At 40.7% G+C, this 20,429-nt stretch overlaps 1 protein-coding gene across 5 annotated transcripts in view; it reads left to right on the top strand.

Annotated features, from left to right (window-relative positions):
• The window catches only part of bcas1 (brain enriched myelin associated protein 1), a 108,698-nt gene that overhangs the window by 24,442 nt on the left and 63,827 nt on the right, over nucleotides 1-20,429 (top strand). For all 5 annotated transcript variants that reach the window (XM_039734470.1, XM_039734474.1, XM_039734471.1 and 2 more), the window contains exons 2-3: nucleotides 3,994-4,078; nucleotides 12,595-12,664. In XM_039734470.1, coding sequence (XP_039590404.1) covers nucleotides 4,007-4,078; nucleotides 12,595-12,664 — 142 coding nt within the window. In that variant the 5' untranslated portion in view covers nucleotides 3,994-4,006. The remainder of the gene's footprint in view (nucleotides 1-3,993; nucleotides 4,079-12,594; nucleotides 12,665-20,429) is intronic.

Raw genomic sequence — 20,429 nt, forward strand, 5'->3', positions numbered from 1 at the left:
AGACACTCAGACTCCTCGCTCAGTCTCTTGAGAGCCAAGCCCAACACCCAGTCCTTGCAAGCACTGAACAGAGTAGGAGCCACGGAACGCCCCTGCATTTGGCTCTGCCAGCGGTCCTCCAACTTGCAGGGAAAACATGAGGGTTGGTGCAAAGATTGGCACTCCAGCTGTAGTAAAAACTTCACACAGCTCCAAAATGACAGGCAGGACTTCTTTCTGCTCTCTGCGGGAGTAGCTCTGCTGCAGCCGCCCATAGGAAAGCTGCTCGTATTATGAAGCGGATTGGGGAAATCTGTTCAGAGCCACAGCCCTGGAAGAGATGAAACCCTTTGAGAGCAAATGGTGTCATGCCTGGTGGAACTGGTGTGGTGCTTAGGTGTCATTCGCTGCACAGCAGCACTCGGATACCAATTTGAGCCGGCCTTTCCCGGTAGACGTGTAGGATGTCTTGTTTCTTCATTTTAGGAAAACAGCTTAAAGAAATACTCCACCCAAAATTTAATTTTCTTTTAAAATGTGTTACCCTATGCAGTTTGTAGTTATAGCCCAGAAATAAATTTAATGTCATATTCTCATACAGAACAGAGATAACATAGTTTATGATAGAATAAGCATCTATGCTACCCACCACTGGACAACAGCAAACAATATTAAAAATTGGCAATGAAAACATCTTGCATTACTCATGTCACATAAGCCACATGCTTAGTCGTCCAGTCATATGCTCACAATGTCCTAAACACATGTATTTTTAATAAAATGTTGTTAAATAATCTACTTCTGGGAATGAAAATGGAATGTACTCAAGCCACCAATCAGAACTTGAATAGGAGACAAGTCTTCCCCTCATTCATCGATGAGGTGTCCAGCTCAGGAACAGATAATTCATTGGCTAACATTTTGCTTCATGTGTCACCGAGAGATGAATAAAACTAAATACTAAAAGTTAAAGAAAAGCAAGTGAAAACATCAAGTCGAAAATATGCCCTTGTCTTGTGCATTTTTGAGATGTTCAGCTCTGGGTCATGGGAGCATTATTTTACAGAGGTGGTTTATTTAAAAATATTTTAGTAAAAATACATCTGTTGGGATATTGGGAGCATATGGCAGAATGACTTGACATGTGTTATGCAACACAAGTAACGTGATATTTTTTTCCATGTATTTTTTAATATTGTTTGCTGTTGTCCAGTGTTGGTCACCATAGAGCCGATTATGTCTGAAGCTTTGTCACAAGATTCAAGCCATATTTAAAAGAAACATAATTTTGGGTGGGGTTTTCCTTTAAGTAGATGCTCAATCCCCTTAACCTCTAGCATTACAATTTTTCTCAAAAAAACAGTAACAAGTGTTGGTTTTATTGACTTGAAAAATGACATTTTTATTAAATTTCATCTTTCTACTGTAAAATGTATAAATGCTAAAAGTACAAAGTCAGAAGTGTAGAAAGTATAATAATCATAAAAATAATAATGATGATGATGACTAATAATACTATGAACAGCACATTGCACATATCTGAGTGACGTGAGTGTCACTTTTAGATTTCAGAATGACTTTTGGCTTCACGGACCATTTCAATTTCACTGCCTGAAGACAAATTCATTTTGTCTTCACTGCTGATGAGAGGCATTTCTTAGATGCCATTATGAGGCTAGGAGAAGATGTGCCTACACCGTTGGCCAGGTAATGCTCAGGCGTGACGCTCATACAAGACACACCAATACCGTTGCACGAGTAATGCACAGCACTAGCATTGTTGGCACTTTTACAGCCAGAATAATCCTCTTAAGTGAGATGTGTCGATTCTGCTGGCCGAGTGACACTTGGCAGTAACGCTTTTAGCACTTTTTTCACAGCCCAAGTGATGCTCGAGTCTAACAATAAGAAGGTTATTGATTAAACCAAATATGTGAAACAATTAAAGAATTTAATAAAGGGCAAACAAGAATGGGAAACTGGTGGGAGTAGAGGATAGGACAGTAGCAAGCTACAATTAGTTCAGATAGTGGTGTTTTTCTGAGTAAAAACCTACCTATATTTTTGTGATTCATTGTGTGTTATGTTGTTTATCATTTATTTTATACATGCAGTTTCTGGCATATAGTTATAAATTAATCTATCAGTATTTGATTCAGCACCATTATTGACTCAGTTGATCGAGCTGCCCTGTGGGACATACTAAGGGTTTGTGGGATCCGCTCGAGGTTTCTGGATACCATGGCCGGCCTATACACTGGTAACTGTGAGTGCTGTGCAGAGTGGAGGCAGAAGCTCTGTGTTTTTTCCAGTTGATTTTGGGGGGCATCAGGGGTGTGTTCTTGCTCCTACTCTGTTCAATGATTGTATGGACAGGGTGTTGGGCAAGGTCGTGGGGTCCAGCAGCTGTGAGGCATCTGTTAGTGAAGAAAGATTCATGGATCTTGACTTTGTTGACGATGTTGTGATCTTCGTGGAGTCAATGGAGGATCTGATCGGGGCGCTCAAGAGACTAAGCAAGGAGCCTGAGTGTCTGGGCTAGCAAGGAGTCTGAGTGTCTGGGCTTGCAAGTGTCCTCGAAAAAACCAAGATCCAGGCCTTAATGAGTTTTTGGGCACAGCCATCAGCAGAGTGTCTTTCTGCGGAGAGAATGTCGACCTTGTCAAGAGGTTTACTTAACTTGGCAGTGACATTCATGTCTCTGGTGACTCTTTCTATGATGTTAGTAGATGGATTGGGAGAGCATGGTGGGTCATGAGGTCGATGGAAAGGTGTGTGTGGCGCTACTGATACCTATGCAAAAGTGCGAAGGTCCAAGTTTTTAGAGTCCTGGTGCTTCCTGTCTTGCTATATGGTTGCGAGATATGGACACTATCCAATGACTTGAGATGAAGATTGGACTCTTTTGGTACTGTGTCTCTCCGGAAAATCCTTAGGTACCATTGGTTTGACTTTGTGTCGAATGACCGGTTGCTCATGGAGTCCCGAATGAGGCACATTACCTGCATTGTGAGGGAGCATCAGTTACGGCACTATAGCCATGTGGCGCGTTTCTCAGAGGGTAATCTGGCTCTTAAGATCCTCATTGTTGGGGACCTGAGTGGCTGGACCAGGCCAAGGGGTCGCCCACGTAACATCTGGCTGTGGCAGATAGAGGATCATTTCCGGAGGGTGGGACTGGACCGCTCCAGGTAGAAAGCACTATCATGGTATCAAAGACATGACTCATCAACAAATGGAATGAAAATGAAAATGTCTCCCAATCTTGGAGGATTGCCTGACAGAATTTAAAGGCAGAACTTGACACATCAAACAACTACAAACAATACTGCAGAGCTAAAGTAATATTAATAAGAGTTAATAATAGTATTAATAGGGATTAATAGTTAATTTTTTTTCTCAAGGTTTTCAAGAAACTGGAACACTATTGGGTTAACTATTAAAGAAAATTAGTGGTGTTTGCTTACTTAAATTTATTAGGATTTTAACTTACTGGGCTCCCTGGTTGATAGAGTTCATGACAACCCCTAGGTTGAGGTAGTCAAGGCTGAAGACATTTGAGGGCTTAGACTCACTCCAACACACACATTTTTTTTTTCTTTTTGCCTTTTTGCTACTGGATCTTGCATGGTTCTCAAAAGCTGCATGACAGTTTCGACTTCCTATTATTTGAAAGCCAAATTGTAATATATTTTTCCAATATCTAATTTTACTGCACAAACTTAAATTAATTTTTATTTCTATTTCTCTTTTTTGTGCATGAATTAGTTCAAAAATCATACACTTCATTGCTATGGTCTTCACTCTTCAATTATGTGAAGAAAAAACCTTACTAGGGTGGATTGGGAACAATGACAGGTTTTTAGATCTGAACACCTTTACGCTGCCAAAATCAATTTCACTTGCTGCAGCTCAGTTCAAGACAGCTTTGCTTGACTTACTTGGGTCAATGGGTGGACTTCTCTGAGATTCCCTGGTGTCATGCAATGCAAATAAAACTTTCCTATGTTGCAGAATCATCTTGAAGATGGGTAATGAAACATCATCTCCAGAAACCTCAGAAGCCAGCGATGCTGAAGATAATTCTTATGATGGCGAGGTACTAATTTACTTTATTTTTATTTCTCCAGGTTGAAATGAAAAATTTCATGTTTTCACTTTGTTGGGTTCAAATGTTGACCAAGGTGTCATCACGTCATGTATAGCGCAAGATTTATTTCTAAGCATATTCAAACAATACAAAATAGTTTTGGAGAAGGAATTCTGAAATAAACTGTCTCCCAAAAGACAAATTCTGCCTGAAATCTTCAGAACAGAATAATTGTGATGGAAGAAAAGTAAACCCTGAATGATCAAATACAGTTTAACAAACCACAAATTATACATCATATAGTATCCTCTCTGCGATGGGCTGGCACCCTGCCCGGGGTTTCTTTCCTGCCTTGCGCCCTGTGTTGGCTGGGATTGGCTCCAACAGACCCCCGTGACCCTGTGTTAGGATATAGCGGGTTGAATAATGGATGGATGGATGGATAGTATCCTCTTAATGACTTAAAAATGTTTGTTGTTATGCCTTAAGATAGTACATGTCCAGCACACAACAAGCCCATAATAAGATGTTACGACAAGTTTGTAATCAGCAGTAGTCTGTAGCAAATTTCATAATCATACATTTAAGGGGATGGGAGAATGTGAGGTTGTAAATGTAATAATTCCAAGGTCAAAATTATATTTGTGATTTTTTTAGCTGATCACTAACCTCGAGGTTGCTGGATATCATGGCTGGCCTGTACACTACTACTGTGAGTTTTGTGCAGAATGGCGGCAGGACCACTGCATTTTTCCCAGTTGATTCTGGTGTTTGTCAGAGGTGTGTTCTTGCTCCTACTCTGTTCAATGCTTGTATGGACTGGGTGTTGGGCAAGGTTGTGGGGTCCAGCAGCTCTGGGGCATCTGTTGGTGAAGAAAGATTCATGGATCTTGACTTTGCTTATGATGCTATGATCTTCATGGAGTCAATGGAGGCTCTAATCGGGGTGCTCGAGAGACTGAGCGAGGAGTCCGAGTGTCCTGGATAAAAACCAAGATCCAGGCCTTTAATGACCTCTTGGGCACAGCCATCAGCAGTGTGCCTGTTTGCGGAGAGAGTGTTGAACTTATCGAGAGGTTTACTTACCTTGGCAATGACATTCATGTCTCTGGTGACTCTTCCTGTGAAGTCAGTAGACGGATTGGGAGAGCATGGGGGGTCATGAGGTTGATGGAAAGGAGTGTGTGGCGCTCCTGATATCTATGTAAAAGGACGAAGGTCCAAGTCTTTAGAGTCCTGACACTTTCTGTCTTGCTATATGGTTGCGAGACATGGACGCTATCCAGTGACCTAAGATGAAGACTAGACTCCTTTGGTACTGTCTCTCTGGAAAATCCTTGGGTACCGTTGGTTTGACTTTGTGTCGAATGAGTGGTTGCTCATTGAGTCCCGAATGAGGCACATTACCTGCAATGTGAAAGAGCGTCAGTTACGGCACTACGGCCATGTGGCGCTTTTCCGCAAGGGTGATCCGGCTCATAAGATCCTCATTGTTGGGGACCCAAGTGGCTGGACCAGGCCAAGGGGTTGCCCACGTAACACCTGGCTGCGGCAGATAGAGGGTCATTTCCGGAGTGTAGGACTGGACCGCATGTCTGCCTGCGGGGGTTGCCAACTGGGATCCTGAGCAGTTTCGACATGTAGTGTGTGCGGCAACGCACTGTACCAGTGCATGCTCCCCAACTTGACTTGACTTGACTTGATCACTAAAGCTTTCTTTTGTTTTTCCAGTAGTTAGATTTATTATGAATTTTTCTCCTTCTTTCTTTAAAACACTTCATTTTCACTCTTTTTCTAAACTCTGGGCTATTTTTTGATTCAGAGAGGAATTTCCTAAATGGAATAATTTTATTTTATTTAGTCTTTAAGTTTTTTGACTGATAGGCAGATTAGAAGTTCTGTTTGACATCATTTTACATTTAAAGTGGTTCTTATGACATCACACTCAAAAAAGTGGACGTGGAGATGTCCTTATATCTCTGTGCTTATAGCTAAATGTGCACTGCTGCATTAGAAAAAATCTGATTAGTTAATTGTTTTAAAAAACCTGCTGAAACCCATTACTTTTTTAATACTAAAAGCTGTGGGGAACAGCCCGGACACAGACAGGTAGACATGTTTTAAAGTCACCCATCACGCGTTTATTTACAAATATATTTACAGTGAACACACACACAACCCAGTACCCCGTACCAATCAACTCTTAAGTCCTGGCCTCTCACAATGCCTTTCTCTTCTCCTGACCTCCTGACCTCCTCCACTCCTCTCCTCCGAGCTCTGTCCTCTTCCACCCGACTGCAGCCATCGAATGGAGGGAGGCGGCCCCTTATGTGCTCCAGGTGCCTCCCGACAATCTTCCGCCGGCACTCCCCAGTGTGGCAGAAGTGCTGGCTGTGCACCCGGAAGCACTCCGGGTTTCCCTGATCCTCTTCCCCCCAGCACTTCCGGTAAGCTTCCAAGCTCTGTTCCCTTGGTTCCCAAAGCCACCAGGGCGGTCGCCCCCATGTGGTCTGGGGGAGGTGTAAGCCCTCCTCTGGTCATCCTGGGCGTCCCAGCTGCATACCACCCCCAGCCACATGTGACAAAGCATTAAACAGTTTTTCCTTTTTATTAAGATGGATCTCATTTTCTGAGTTTAAAACATGGTCCCTGACATGGACCAAGCATAGGAGTAGACTGAACGCCTGTTTCCTTCATTTTTGTTATATACAGGATCCATTTATTTTCACTACTGCAAAACCTTCATTGTCCTTCAGTAACTCAGCCTAGCTGTTAAATTTTCACCTTTACTGATTGAGTACTGTGTGAAAGCAGTACTCATTTTGATTTTCTTTTTTCCTTTATATTTATTACTAGTAATGCTTTCTTATACTGTAGCCTTGGGGAGCACAATTCTGGTCCTCCAATGCCAAAAATATTGAAGATACAAAAAGAAAGTTGAAGGAAATAAAAATGGCAACAGGACTATGGAAGCAAAAACACAACAAATGAGGCTCTAAAGCAGAACACCTCCCTCTGTCTACTCATCCTCCCCTTTCTGCCATCTTGAACCTCTCTTCTCCTTTCCCCTTCCCAATGAACTGTCATTCACTTGCAACCTGATGCTCAGTTCACAGCAGCCATGGCCACTGGCCTCTTTTCTTTATACCATTTACCCGGACTATTTCAGAGGTCACTTCCAGTCTCCTCAGACACAGCCTTACAAAACTCTGGCTATCGGCCCAGGTATTCATGCCAGACTGCTGGCTCATATTTTGACAAAATGGCTAGTCAAAACTGTCGGGGCCTGAATAGCAGCTTCCCAATGGCGGCAGCAGTAACATGGCTGGGAAGTGCACTCTTTTCTTGTACATTCCTAATATCCTTCCACTACTTTTACATTCATTGAAAAATTCAAGATACGCTTTTCCTATGTCTCCATCTGGATTCCTTCCTTGGACAGGTTACTATTGACCTCCAACTGGGATGCATTCCAGCGCTTGGTGATACAGGCCCTGACCACAATCACCTTTACAATGCACTTTGCAGATTATTCTTGAGCTGTTTTTGCATTCCTTTTTCCAGCACACAATACACATTTATGGTCAATTGACAACATTATTGCATTATTATTGCCGTTTTTCTCCATTGTTCTTTTGTTTTATTTTTTGGCAATCTCCCCTATTTTGGGAATCCAAGATGGAGATCATAATGTCACTGAAAGGACATTGTCACATCGGTCAGCTTGTTAAGTCACAGTGGCTGTTTTCTCTCGGGAACTGACCTTGAAGTTATTTCTGAAAAACAGGGTTTAATAAGTTTGGCATTTTTAGGTATCTTAATTGTACTTTATTTGTGTTGTTATCCACTGGCATGATAACACATGAAAAATGTTGTTTATATGGTAATGCATGTTAGTGTCCTTTGTGCTCTTTTGGAGCTAGTTTATTTAGGCAGTTATGTCTGTTAGCTTTGTAGAACCAGATGACTAAAGCAATTCCTTGTATACTAACTAAAAAGGCCTCTATACAAATCCAACTTTTATATAAAATGTAGGTCTATTATTGAACTTTTGTACCACATGCTTGTTTGTTTCTAAGTGTTACAATCATTTTACCAACCAAGGCAACTTAGTGCTACATGAGTTCCCCTTGGAAATTCTTAATTTTTATAGTTGACAGTTGACACTAATATTTGATTATATAAAGTCAGGCAGGCAAGTGAAACAAGTTGTTGTGAGCTCTCTTGTAACACCATTGTTACTTGCTTCTCCCTCAAGCAAGTGTTTGGGCCTTTAGGCATTAATTACAATCTCAATTTAACTCTGAATTAGTCTCCTTTGTGTTGGCAATGCATGCATAGCATTATTTGTGCATCCACAATAGATATATATTTTTTATTTTGTGTACTAACTTTCTGCCTTGTGGTACATTTGTTGGGAGATATTCAATTGAAGGTTGTCAGAAGTGGTGGGAGTATAAAAGATTTAGTGGTGTAAAGGGTAATTTGCAAGTGTTGAGTACAAGCATTTTTATGTAGAATGTGTGTGAATGTTGTGCTGACTTCTGATGTAGTATGTGTCAGTTTAGATATTAACAACAGATGTGTTTTGGAGAAAGTTGTTAGAAGTTTGTTCTTTTGTTCCTATTTTTTATTGGTTTGTTAGACGTTTGCTCCTATTTTTTCAAAGTTATCTTGTACCAAATCTTGCAGTCTTACTGTTATTTTTTATGTCACTGAAGTTAATTTTTTAATGTCCAAATTTTTCTATTCCTTTTCATTATCATCATGAAACAGTTGTAGTGATTTGTATACTATTCTGTGTTTCTCAAAGCATTGTTAGGACTAACACACTGAAGTCATGACCACTGAATGCAACACAATGGGATAAAAAGTTATCCATGAAAACACATCTTTATCCAAGCTGTAAATTCATTACTCAAAACTCTAAGTGCTATACTAATTCTTCTAACTTTGTTTTTCTGGTAGTTTGACTTGACCATGAATTTGTGTCTTATTTTTGTGTTACATTTTTGCTTAAGTGGGCATTACTCAGTTTTAACCCTTTTTCTAGCTTTTGATCATGTCCTAGCTCACTCTCAAACCTTGTCAGTTCACAGACATAACAGAAATAAGGAAATTCTGTTTTCTACAATAGGTGACATGTAGATAGATATATAGGCATAGGAATGATACTTGTTGTGATATAAGATTTTGTATATAACTTGATAAATGTTTTGTATGTCTTTATTTATAATTTAGGCAAATCAATGTAATTTAGTGTTACTTTGGTGAGAGGCATTCGTGTTTTCCACCCTTTTTCAACTGAGTCTATTTGTAATTTTACGACAGGATTTGGGGGATGTGTCTTTAACCAGTTTAGCAAGTGTTTCTTTGCTAAAGACTTTCTCTCATCCCCACACAAAGCCAGGTTAGTTTAACATACAGTGTTGGGGGGTTTGCAAGTGTTAAGATGTACTATTTCCCCCCATTGGTCTGAGATATGGCTGTTTGGAATTGGCTTGTCTCAGAAGCCTTTAAGTACCATGACGTCCTATTGGCTGTAGGGGTTGGACAGAAAACCCATAAATTTGCTTGCTCAACCACATTCTCTCTCTCTAACCAACATATGATGTAGACGTATCTTTCTCTTGCTAACCTGTGATGATGTAGAAGTAACTTTCTCTTGTTAACAACTGATGAAGACCATCACACCATGAACTGACAAGAATAGCACAATGAAGAGCACAACTTCAGCCATATTGAGACAGGCTTGAGGCCTGTTCTGAAGAAAGCTGAGCACCAATAATGCCTTAACTAGAGACATTTTAAGTAACTACAAGTCTGTGTGCCACCTGAGTTACACATCACCATTTAATCAGGTTGTATGGTTGCCAATATTCAAATGTACTTTGCATTTTGTTATTATTCATGATGTGAACCTCGCCCCGGACACAGACAGGCAGACACGTTAATGTCACCCACAAACACATCTTTATTCATCTTTTTTCTCTTTTATAATTCCGCTCACCAACCCCAACTCCTTAGTCCAGGCCAATCCAATGCCTTCTCTTTTCTCCTTTTCCTTTTCTCTCTCTCTCTCTCTCTCTTTTCTTCCCACCGCCTCCTTCCTCCTCCAGACGTTGCCACTCTTCCACCCGACTCTTGTCAATGACTGGAGGGAGGCGGCCCCTTTTATAGGAACCCGGATGGGCTCCAGCTGCTTCCCGGCAATCTCCTGTGGACAAACCCCCGTGTGGCGGAAATGCCGGCTGCGCACCCGGAAGCCGTCCGGGTGTCCCCTGTCGTCTTCCCCGGCACTTCCTGGTGTGGCGGAAGTGCCGGGCCCCTGGAATAATGAGGCACTGGGGCGCCGCCTGGCGGTGGCCACGGGTCCCTACAGGGCTGGGCTTCCAAGCCCTTTACCCGAGGCCTCCTGAATAACCAGGACGGACGCCCCCTCTCGGTCTGGAGGAGGCACAAGCCCTCCTCACATCCTCCTAGGTGTCCCGGCCGGGCTCCAGCCCCGGCCGGGGACCACAATGAATATTATCAGTAATACATTATTTTATGTGTAACTTAACTCCTGCTTGTCTTTTTACTACATCTAATTGCCTGAGGTTATAGATATACGAGGGGAAGGTGGGGATAATTTATATACAGTGGTAAGTCTGTGAGATTATGCATTCTAAGCCTACATATTAATAATACAATAGGGGAAAGTAGAGCAATATATATATTACTCTACCAAGATAAAACAATACTAAAGGTAAGACATGCAAAGAATAGTTCTGTAAGCTGTCCCCATTGACTGACATCATAGGAAAATGCTTAACAAAGCTGTGTGAGGAGTGGTATATTGTACGGGAATGAGATGTGGCCGAATTGATCAGGAGAATCGGTGCAACAGTATGGGGATGGAGTAAATGAGGCCCAAAGAAGATGTGGTTTTAAAGTAGTGTTCACCAGTACGAAAAGAATGGCTCTCACCCTCTGAAGGGTACATGAAACCACCGAGAGTGTAAAAAAATTCTTGAGGGCAACCAGCTACAGTAGAAAATGTCTGTTAAACACCCATGGTTTAGACGGTGATGATAACAATGCATGTGCCAGCTGAGCTTTGACATTGAGCAGCTTAGTTATAGAAAATTAAGTTAAATGAGTTCAAGTCCAACTGTAAATAAATGATTAGTCTATAAAAGCAAACATATTTCTACATGTAGAACCTCGAGCTTTCAGGCAGCAGGAATAACCACCACCCTTTACATAGTCATATCATTCTTAATTTAAAAGGGAAAAGAGACAAACATAGTTAGTGGGCTGACAGACAGATCAATTTAAAATCTGAAGTATAATTTTTGCATGGCAATTATTCAAAATTTAAGTCAGTATTTCAAAATCTCTAGAAAGATAACATTTGAAACGTGTGGAAAAATTGTAAAAAGTATAACAATTACAAAACAAAATCATATACATAAGTTCTTATCACTTCTATGTTAGAATGTAAGACCTTTCATAAATAACAGAGGACTTACCTTAGGCACCTTAGGCAAATTGTGCAGTGCCATTCTGTTGTGTTGATTATCTAGCAGGTTACTCTTGGCATTCAAAAGAAAACAATAAAGCAGGCCATAAGGAGCATTTAAAAGGAAGGGACAGACAAGGCTGTCTTTCATTCATGATTGTGGCTGCACAGGCTATTTTCATGGGAGCTGAGATAAGTCCTGGGCTGAGCAAAACCATATACTAACAGAAAACTGGCCCAGACTGCACTAGTGCTTTGAATAAACAGTTGTCATGTACTGAGATGAACTCTCTTGTTAATCTACTAGTTTATGGCTTGCCATTCATAATGATATAGGAGGTTAATTATGTGATATGTAAATTAATAGCTCAGAACAATTCTGTCTCTTTAAAGGGTTCATCATATAATGCTGTGTGTCTTGTGACAATGACTGTGGTCTTTGCACTTTTAATAATTTGAATCAAAACATGTTCATTTTTGCAGAATTGAAGTTTAAAGGGGAAACTGCTTATTTGAGCTAATATTGAGTTAATTTCCAAGTTCATATTTTAACCCATTGTTTTATCAAAGTGGCATACTTTTGAATATGATAAATTGTGTGCTGCTAAAAACAAATCAGTTTAATATAATTCCCAGGTGATGTACCTCATAAATACATGTTTACCTGCACATATGGCAGATACTTAAAAAAAATGTATTATTGACATTACATATATTGCTTGTAGCATGGATAAAGAAAGCAAATCAAAAATAAGCAGTTTGAATGAAAAACATAAATTATGTAAAGTCCAGACACAAAAATGGTTTGGTGTGCTGACACCATTAAGTATTATAATAACCTTGTATGTCAAAATGGGAGGACTATATCTTTAAACTGGAATGTTCCTCATCTAGTAAAAACAGAAAATTGTGGACTGGTTTTAGCACCTTAACAGCTGAACTTGTAATCACATCGCAGGAGATATAAAAGAGTCTCAATCTCAGTTAATAAGTAAAAACTCTCTGTCTCTTTATGTTTTAGCTGATGCCTGAAAATTTTCAGAATGATGGTCCAGATGTCCAGCCTGTGCATGTCACTGATGGCAACTGTGGTACGTAAGGAATAAAAGAGGCTCTCAATGTTTTGGCTCTGTCAAGTCTAATAACTTTTAGAATTTATTTCTTTCCAGTCTGTTGTTATTATCATTGTTAATAAAGTAGCAAGGCAGTGATAGTGGTTAGTGTGGTTGCCTAATAGATCTAGCACATACATTTTGAAACCCAAGCCCAGTCATTGCTAGTGCAGACTTCATAAGTGGATGTTTGTCCAGATACTTTGTTTTTCCACCTGCATCCCCAAAGATGTGTGTTAGGCTATCTGGAAATTCAAAATTGACCTTGTGTGTGTGTGTGTGTGTGTGTGTGAGTGGGCATTGTCATGAATAAAATTCCACAAAAGAAGTACAGTTTCCCACACATTCAACATGAGTTCTCATATTTCACTTGTAGTGCAGGAGGTATTTTCCTTTTACAATTTTGGTCCACCAATATCCCAACAGGACAAGGCATATGCTGATAAACAGAAAGCATTTTTAAAACTCTGTGATTTTTATAGTCAAACATTTTTGTCGTAATGTTAGGGGACTCTTCCAGGGCAACAGTGCTACTTTTGATGCATTCACTTTTGGAGCATCTTGTAGCTTATGAACAGAGATGGACCAGTGGCAAGTGACGAGACATGAACAACTGCTTACAGTCCAGACTTAATTTTTTATTAAAGTGTAATGTAACAAATACTCAAGTTATTCTGAAATCATAAATATTTAAATTTTCATTAGATAACAATCATAATGACAGTATCACCAAGAGTCACCACCTGGGGACTTTTCATTTAAAAATCAGTGCATTATAGAGGGTTAAACCAGACAATGGTTATACCCATAACATCCACACACACATTTATCTATTCGGCCCTGTGCTCCATGGGATAGTGGGCAAATACCCCAACAGCTTCTGCACACAGCTCTGTTGTACGGCATTACTTTCATATCACATTCCTTCCCAACAAAGTCTTTCTTTCCAGCTATCCATCCTTCACTGCTTCTCAGAAACAAGCCCTTGCTGTATACATCAGGACACCAGCTCTGTCTCTTGTGCTCACACTCAACCTTTCACCCTCTGTGCTCTCCTAATGATTACCGCTCAACCCGTTCCTCCCCTCTGCGAGTATTCAGCCTAACATTTAAACCTAACAGCTAATTAGCACTTACCTCTCCATCAATTGCTCAGACGCACAAGGTTGTGCACTAACTAGCCCTAGTGAAACAGGTGCAGCTGAATAACCTTAATTAGCCCCAAGCATTGGGGTATCACATCAAGGAGCACCTTTGGTCATGAATGACTAGAGGAGTATTACAATAATGTGACATGGCTGCTCCATTTATAAGATCTCAACATAGCTGAGCATGAGTGTTTATGCTGCGTCTTGGACTGTGTTTCCCCCCCATTTTTCTCAAAATAATCAGACTTAGACTGGATCCTTTAAGGAAAGTTCTTGATACTTGTTGAATCCATGCTAAGGCTAACTATATTGGTTATGGTGGCTTGTGGTAGCCCAAGGCCATAATATTTTATCTCATAAATTTGTGTTGCCCTTTGTATGCTGCATCATATTTTTGTATTTTACCTTTTTATACTTCGTTTTTTTGGATCCTGTGCTGTTATTTTTTGTTGCATCAATACAAATGCAACAAAATACAGATTTCTACCACACGTAAGTGTACTTGGTTTAATAAAATTAATTCAGTTTTTTATTCTAAGAAAATGTATGTAGGTGCTGCTCTTATTTTGTCACTTACCTGTGGAATGGATACCCATAATCATTCTAGTCAAATATTGCTTGTTCACCAACCATCTAAGTGTTTGCTTTAGAGTGTATATCCACCATTATTTGTAATGTTTGCACTCCATCTTGGTCAGCGGAAAGTAAGGTAAACTTAGCCAGCCATATCTATGAATGAGCGTTAAGACAGTTGGGACGTCAAGCTGGAACTGTTTACTGTTGAGGTTTACTGGCTATTTCTCACAGAGGTATTCTACTACTGTCTAATAATATTATCAAAACACCCTGTTTAATACCATCTGGGGAATAAGACATTTTTTATGATTTTTTTTTTTTTTATCTATAAAGGAACTAATGGCATGGAATGCTATTGAGTTAAAATATGGCCTTTGAAGTAATGTTGAGGTCTGTAAATACAATTTCATTGCCAAAAGTGCTTCATAGATACCTTCATGAGTGTATGATTTTTTTATATGGAATAACAATTGATATTTTACATAAATCCTGTAGAATGTTCTTTTGTTAATAAACATAATGTTAACCACAGTGTTCATTCAATATCTGAGAAAACAAGAGCATCAGTGGCTAACTGAACAGTAAAAAATGTGGTTAGATGGGTCTTATTTAAGCTGCTTTCAGTCAATGGCATGTTCTCTTCAAGCATGTTCAAAAGAAAAGGTTATACTTTAAAGTTTTGGCTAAAAAAATAAAACAGTTGTGGACAGGTACAAGAAACTGACTCTACACGGAGGGAGCTTGGACCGCCCATTACAGCTATCTCAAAGCTCTTAAAAACTGAGTCACTAGCCATTTGACTATATACTGTAGTCTTGAAGCAAAAGAAACAACATCCCTACCATAGCTCCAATTTTCTATTGAAGACTGAATCCCTTTCAACCATTTTTGCCATCCTAGAGAGACACAAGCCTATGCCAGGCCTCATAGAACACAAGGTAGGAATTACCCTAGGATGAGTTACCAGACCATCACCCTGCACATAAGCTCATGCTATGCCAGTTAAGTTAACTCTGAAATATTTGGGATATGAGGAAAACCAGATGACTGGAGCATCTAAACAGACATTCTTCACACAGACAGTGACCAGGCCAAGATTTGGAGACAGTCTCCTGCAGCTGTGAGGAAACATCATTTATCTAAGTTCAGAGCTTGCTCAAATGTAAGTAACTATGCAATCAGCAAATTGTCAGATGGCGTTAAACATAAATAAATCGTCAGAGACTCTACAGTCAACCTCCCCTCTACATATTCCACTCAAGCACAAACCAGATAAAGGTTCAACATCCAAATTAAAAATTAAACGTACCATGTTTTCATTATGTAAAGAAGCTGCTTCTACTTTTATCTTGCACCATGCTGGTGTCTATAGTGAATTAAAATATGGAAAAAGAGCTTCCTCGGGCAGGCTGTAGTAATGTTTGCTTTATACTGTATGTAGTACTAGGGTGTTGTACCGTATTAGCCATTATGAATGTAGAGAAAAGCCAAGCAAAATAACACCTTTTATTGGTTAACTAAAAAGATTACAATATGCAATATGACTTGCCTGAAGAAGGGGCCTGAGTTGCCTCGAAAGCTTGCATATTGTAATCTTTTTAGTTAGCCAAAAAAAGGTGTAATTTTGCTTGGCTTTTCTCTTTATACTTTATGTACATCCCCACCAGTATAAACTGAAGTTAAAAAGTTAATGATTATCACACACACAAACAGATACACACACAAATATACTGTTCAAAAAATTAAAGGAACACTTTTTAATCCGAGTATAGCATCAAGTCAATGAAACTTATGGGATATTAATCTGGCCAGTTAAGTAGCACAGGGGGTTGTTAATCAGTTTCAGCTTCTTTGGTGTTAATGAAATTAACAACAGGTGCACTAGAGGGGCAACAATGAGACGACCCCCAAAACAGGAATGGTTTAACAGGTGGAGGCCACTGACATTTTTCCCTCCTCATCTTTGACTGTTTTTTCACTAGTTTTGCATTTGGCTACAGTCAGTGTCGCTACTGGTGATACCTGAACCCTACAGAGGATGCACAGGTAGTCCAACTTCTCCAGGATGGCACATCAATATGTACCACTGCCAGAAGGTTTGCTGTGTCTCCCAGTGCAGTCTCAAGGGCATGGAGGAGATTCCAGGAGACAGGCAGTTACTCTAGGAGATCTAGACAGGGTTGTAGAAGGTCCTTACCCCATCAGCAGGACTGGTATCTGCTCCTCTGGGCAAGGAAGAACAGGATGATCACTGCCAGAGCCCTACAAAGTGACCTCCAGTAGGCCACTGGTGTGAATGTCTCTGACAAAAAAAATCAGAAACAGACTTCATGAGGGTGGCCTGAGGGCCTGAGGGCCTGACGTCCTCTAGTGGGCCCTGTGCTCACTGCCTGGCACCATGGAGCTCCATAGGCGTTTGCCATAGAATACGTGAATTGGCAAGTCCACCACTGGCACCTGGTGCTTTTCAGAGATGAGAGAAGGTTCAACCTGAGCACATGTGACAGACATGAAATAGTCTGGAGAAGCTGTGTAGAATGCTATGCTGCCTGTAACATTGTTCAGCATGACTGGTTTGGTGGTGGGTCAGTGATGGCCTGGGGAGGCATATCCATGGAGGGACGCACAGACCTCTACAGGCTAGACAACGGCACCTTGACTGCCATTAGGTATCATAATGAAATCCTTGGACTCATTGTCAGACCCTATGCTGGTGCAGTGGGTCCTGGGTTCCTCCTGGTGCACAACAATGCCCAGCCTCATGTGGCAAGAGTATGCAGACAGTTCCTGGAAGATGAAGGAATTGATACCACTGACCACTGGCCATCACACTCACTCGCTTTACCTCAATCCAATAGAACACCTCTGGGACATTATGTTTGGGTCTGTCTGACACTGCCAGGTTGCACCTCAAGACTGTCCAGGAGCTCAGTGATGCCCTGGTCCAGATCTAGGAGGAGATTTCCCAGGTCACCATCTGTTGTCTCATTAGGAGCATCCCCACTCCTTACCCCCCGATGTTGTCAGGCATGCATTCAAGCAGGTGGAGGCCTTACAAACTACTGAGTGTGATTTGGAGTTGCTGCAATGAAATTTCGGCAAAATAGACTAACCTGCCGCTTCATTTTTTCACTTTGATTTTCAGGGTGTCTTTGAATTTAGACCCCTGTAGGTTGATAATTTTCATTTCCATCAAACGATGTGGCATCCTTTCATTTCTAACACATTACCCAGTCCATATCAGTATAGATATCTAGCATGATATTTTTTCCCTTTGAAATCTGAAGTGTTTTCAAAGTGTTCCTTTAATTTTTTTGAGCATTTTATATATCTATGCAATATAGATAGATAGATAGATAGATAGATAGATAGATAGATAGATAGATAGATAGATAGATAGATAGATAGATAGATAGATAGAAACCGGGTTAGAGGCTGTGTTAGAGTTCTTCCCTTATATTGGTTACCGTAAGGCACTCACCAAGCTCAGGTGTTTGTCTATATAAAAACTTTTATTTTTTTATAATCCAGGTACTAATGTAGTTTTTGTTTGTCTTTTGAACCTTTTAATTACCAGTCTCTACTGGTTTCTACTATGATTGGTTCTTCAAGACCAATCTGTTGGAAGACAAATCTCTACTTTTGAGCACATTTTACTTTTTCAACAAAGAGCCTTAGGCATGAATTCTAAAAATAACCCTCTCCTTGAAAGGGGACAAAAGGCAAATAAAATAATACTATTTAAGTAAGTTCTCTGGAAAGTATTCTGTTTGAGGTGCCACCAAATGAGCAAAACCAGCCCCTCCCTTTTCAGTCCTGGTATTTTAACAATTTTGTTTCTGAGATAAGCAAAATGCTTAGCATCCTGTTCAAGATCAAGATTTCTGAGGGGAGGTATAGTGGTGCAGTGGTTACAACTGCTGTTGCCTAACAGCACCAGAGTACTGGCTATCTCAGTATCTGTGTGCTGTTTGTATGGATTTTTTTCTGAGTAGTTCATTGTTCATTTCTCATGCCATAAATAAACATGTTAGATCAACTGATAATTCTATTTTGATATATCTTGAGTCAGTACGGGGGCTTCTGTAAGTAGAATCCTGCAATGGGCTGATGCTGTGCCCTTAATACTGACAGTGAAAGCTCCAGTCTCTTGATCCTATGCTTCAACAGGCAAGATGAACATTTAAATTTTCTTCTTTCGGCTTCTCCCGTTAGGGGTTGCCACAGCAGATCATCTTCTTCCAGATCTTTCTGTCCTCTGTATCTTGTTCTGTTACACCCATTGCCTGCATATCCTCTCTCACCACATCCATAAACCTTCTCTCAGGCCTTCCTCTTTTCCTCTTCCCTGGCAGCTCTATCCTTAGCATCCTTCTCCCAATACAGTATACCCAAATTCTCTCCTCTGCACGTGTCCAAACCAATGCAATCTCACCTCTCTGACTTTGTCTCCTACCCGTCCAACTTGAGCTGACCCTCTAATGTACTCTTTTCTAATCCTGTCCATCCTCGTCACACCCAATGCAAATCTTAGCATCTTTAACTCTGCTACCTCCACCTCTGTCTCCTGCTTTCTGGTCAGTGCCACCGTCTTCAACCCATATAACATAGCTGGTCTCACTACCGTCCTGTAGACTTTCCCTTTCACTCCTGCTGATACCCGTCTGCCCTGCGGTGGGTTGGCACCCTGCCCGGGGTTTGTTTCCTGCCTTGCACCCTGTGTTGGCTGGGATTGACTCTGTTAGACCCCCATGACCCTATAGTTAGGATAAAGCGGGTTGGATAATGGATCGATGGATGGATAATACCTGTCTGTCACAAATTACTCCTGACACTCTTCTCCACCCATTCCACCCTTCAAGCACTCTCTTCTACTCCTCTCTTCCACAATCTCCATTACTCTGTACTGTTGATCCCAAGTATTTAAACTCATCCACCTTCGCCAACTCTACTCCTTGCATCCTCACCATTCCACTGACCTCCCTCTCATTTACACGCATGTATTTTGTCTTGTTCCTACTGACCTTCATAACTCTCCTCTCTAGAGCATATCTTCACCTCTCCAGAGTCTCCTCAACCTGCTCCCTACTATCGTTACAGATCACAATGTAAACATCATAGTCCACGGGGACTCCTGTCTAATTTCATCTGTCAACCTGTCCATCACCATTGCAAATAAGAAAGGGCTGAGAGCTGATCCCTGATGTAATCCCACCTCCAAGTTGAATGCATCCATCACTCCTACCGCAGACCTCACCACGGTCACACTTCCCTCGTACATATCCTGTACAACTCTTATATACTTCTCTGCCACTCCCGACTTCCTCATACAATACCACAGCTCCTCTTGAGGCACCCTGTCATATGCTTTCTCCAGGTCCACAAAGACGCAATGCAACTATTTCTGGCTTTCTCTAAACTTCTCCATCAACATCCTCAGAGCAAACGTTGCATCTGCTCACCCTCCCCATTTTTCCGGGCTTGGGACCGGCATCAAGAAAAACACTGGTTTGTGCATCCCCTGTGGCTTGGTTCTAGATGAACATTTCAAATGAAATGATGAAAACATTGTGCTAACATTGAACCACGGTTGTCAGCTACCTGACCTGAGAAAGGGAACATGTACTGTTGTCTCAGTTGCTCTTGATGTTTTCATTTAATAAACCTATCCAAGTTATATCTCTTGTTACCAGAGCTGAAATGGAAATGCTTATCCATGTTTTCATCTCATAACGTATGGATTATTGCAATTCTCTTTTTACCTGTCTGAGTAAAGCTGGTTTGTCTCATCTTCAGGCTATTCAAAATGCAGCTACTAGACTTTTAACACTATCGCAAAGATGAACCCACATCTCAAATGGAATTTTGGATCTATTTCAAAATTCTGGTATTCACTTACGGTCAAGTCAAACTTCCGAATATATCACGAACATCCTTCAGCACCATACCTCGGGCCGTGCTCTGAGATCTGCTCAGATAGATCTCTTTTTGGCTCCTCATACTGGACTAAAGAAATGGAA

The sequence above is a fragment of the Polypterus senegalus genome, chromosome 14 (genome assembly GCF_016835505.1).
Source record: "Polypterus senegalus isolate Bchr_013 chromosome 14, ASM1683550v1, whole genome shotgun sequence".
NCBI classification, from domain to species: Eukaryota; Metazoa; Chordata; class Cladistia; order Polypteriformes; family Polypteridae; genus Polypterus; species Polypterus senegalus.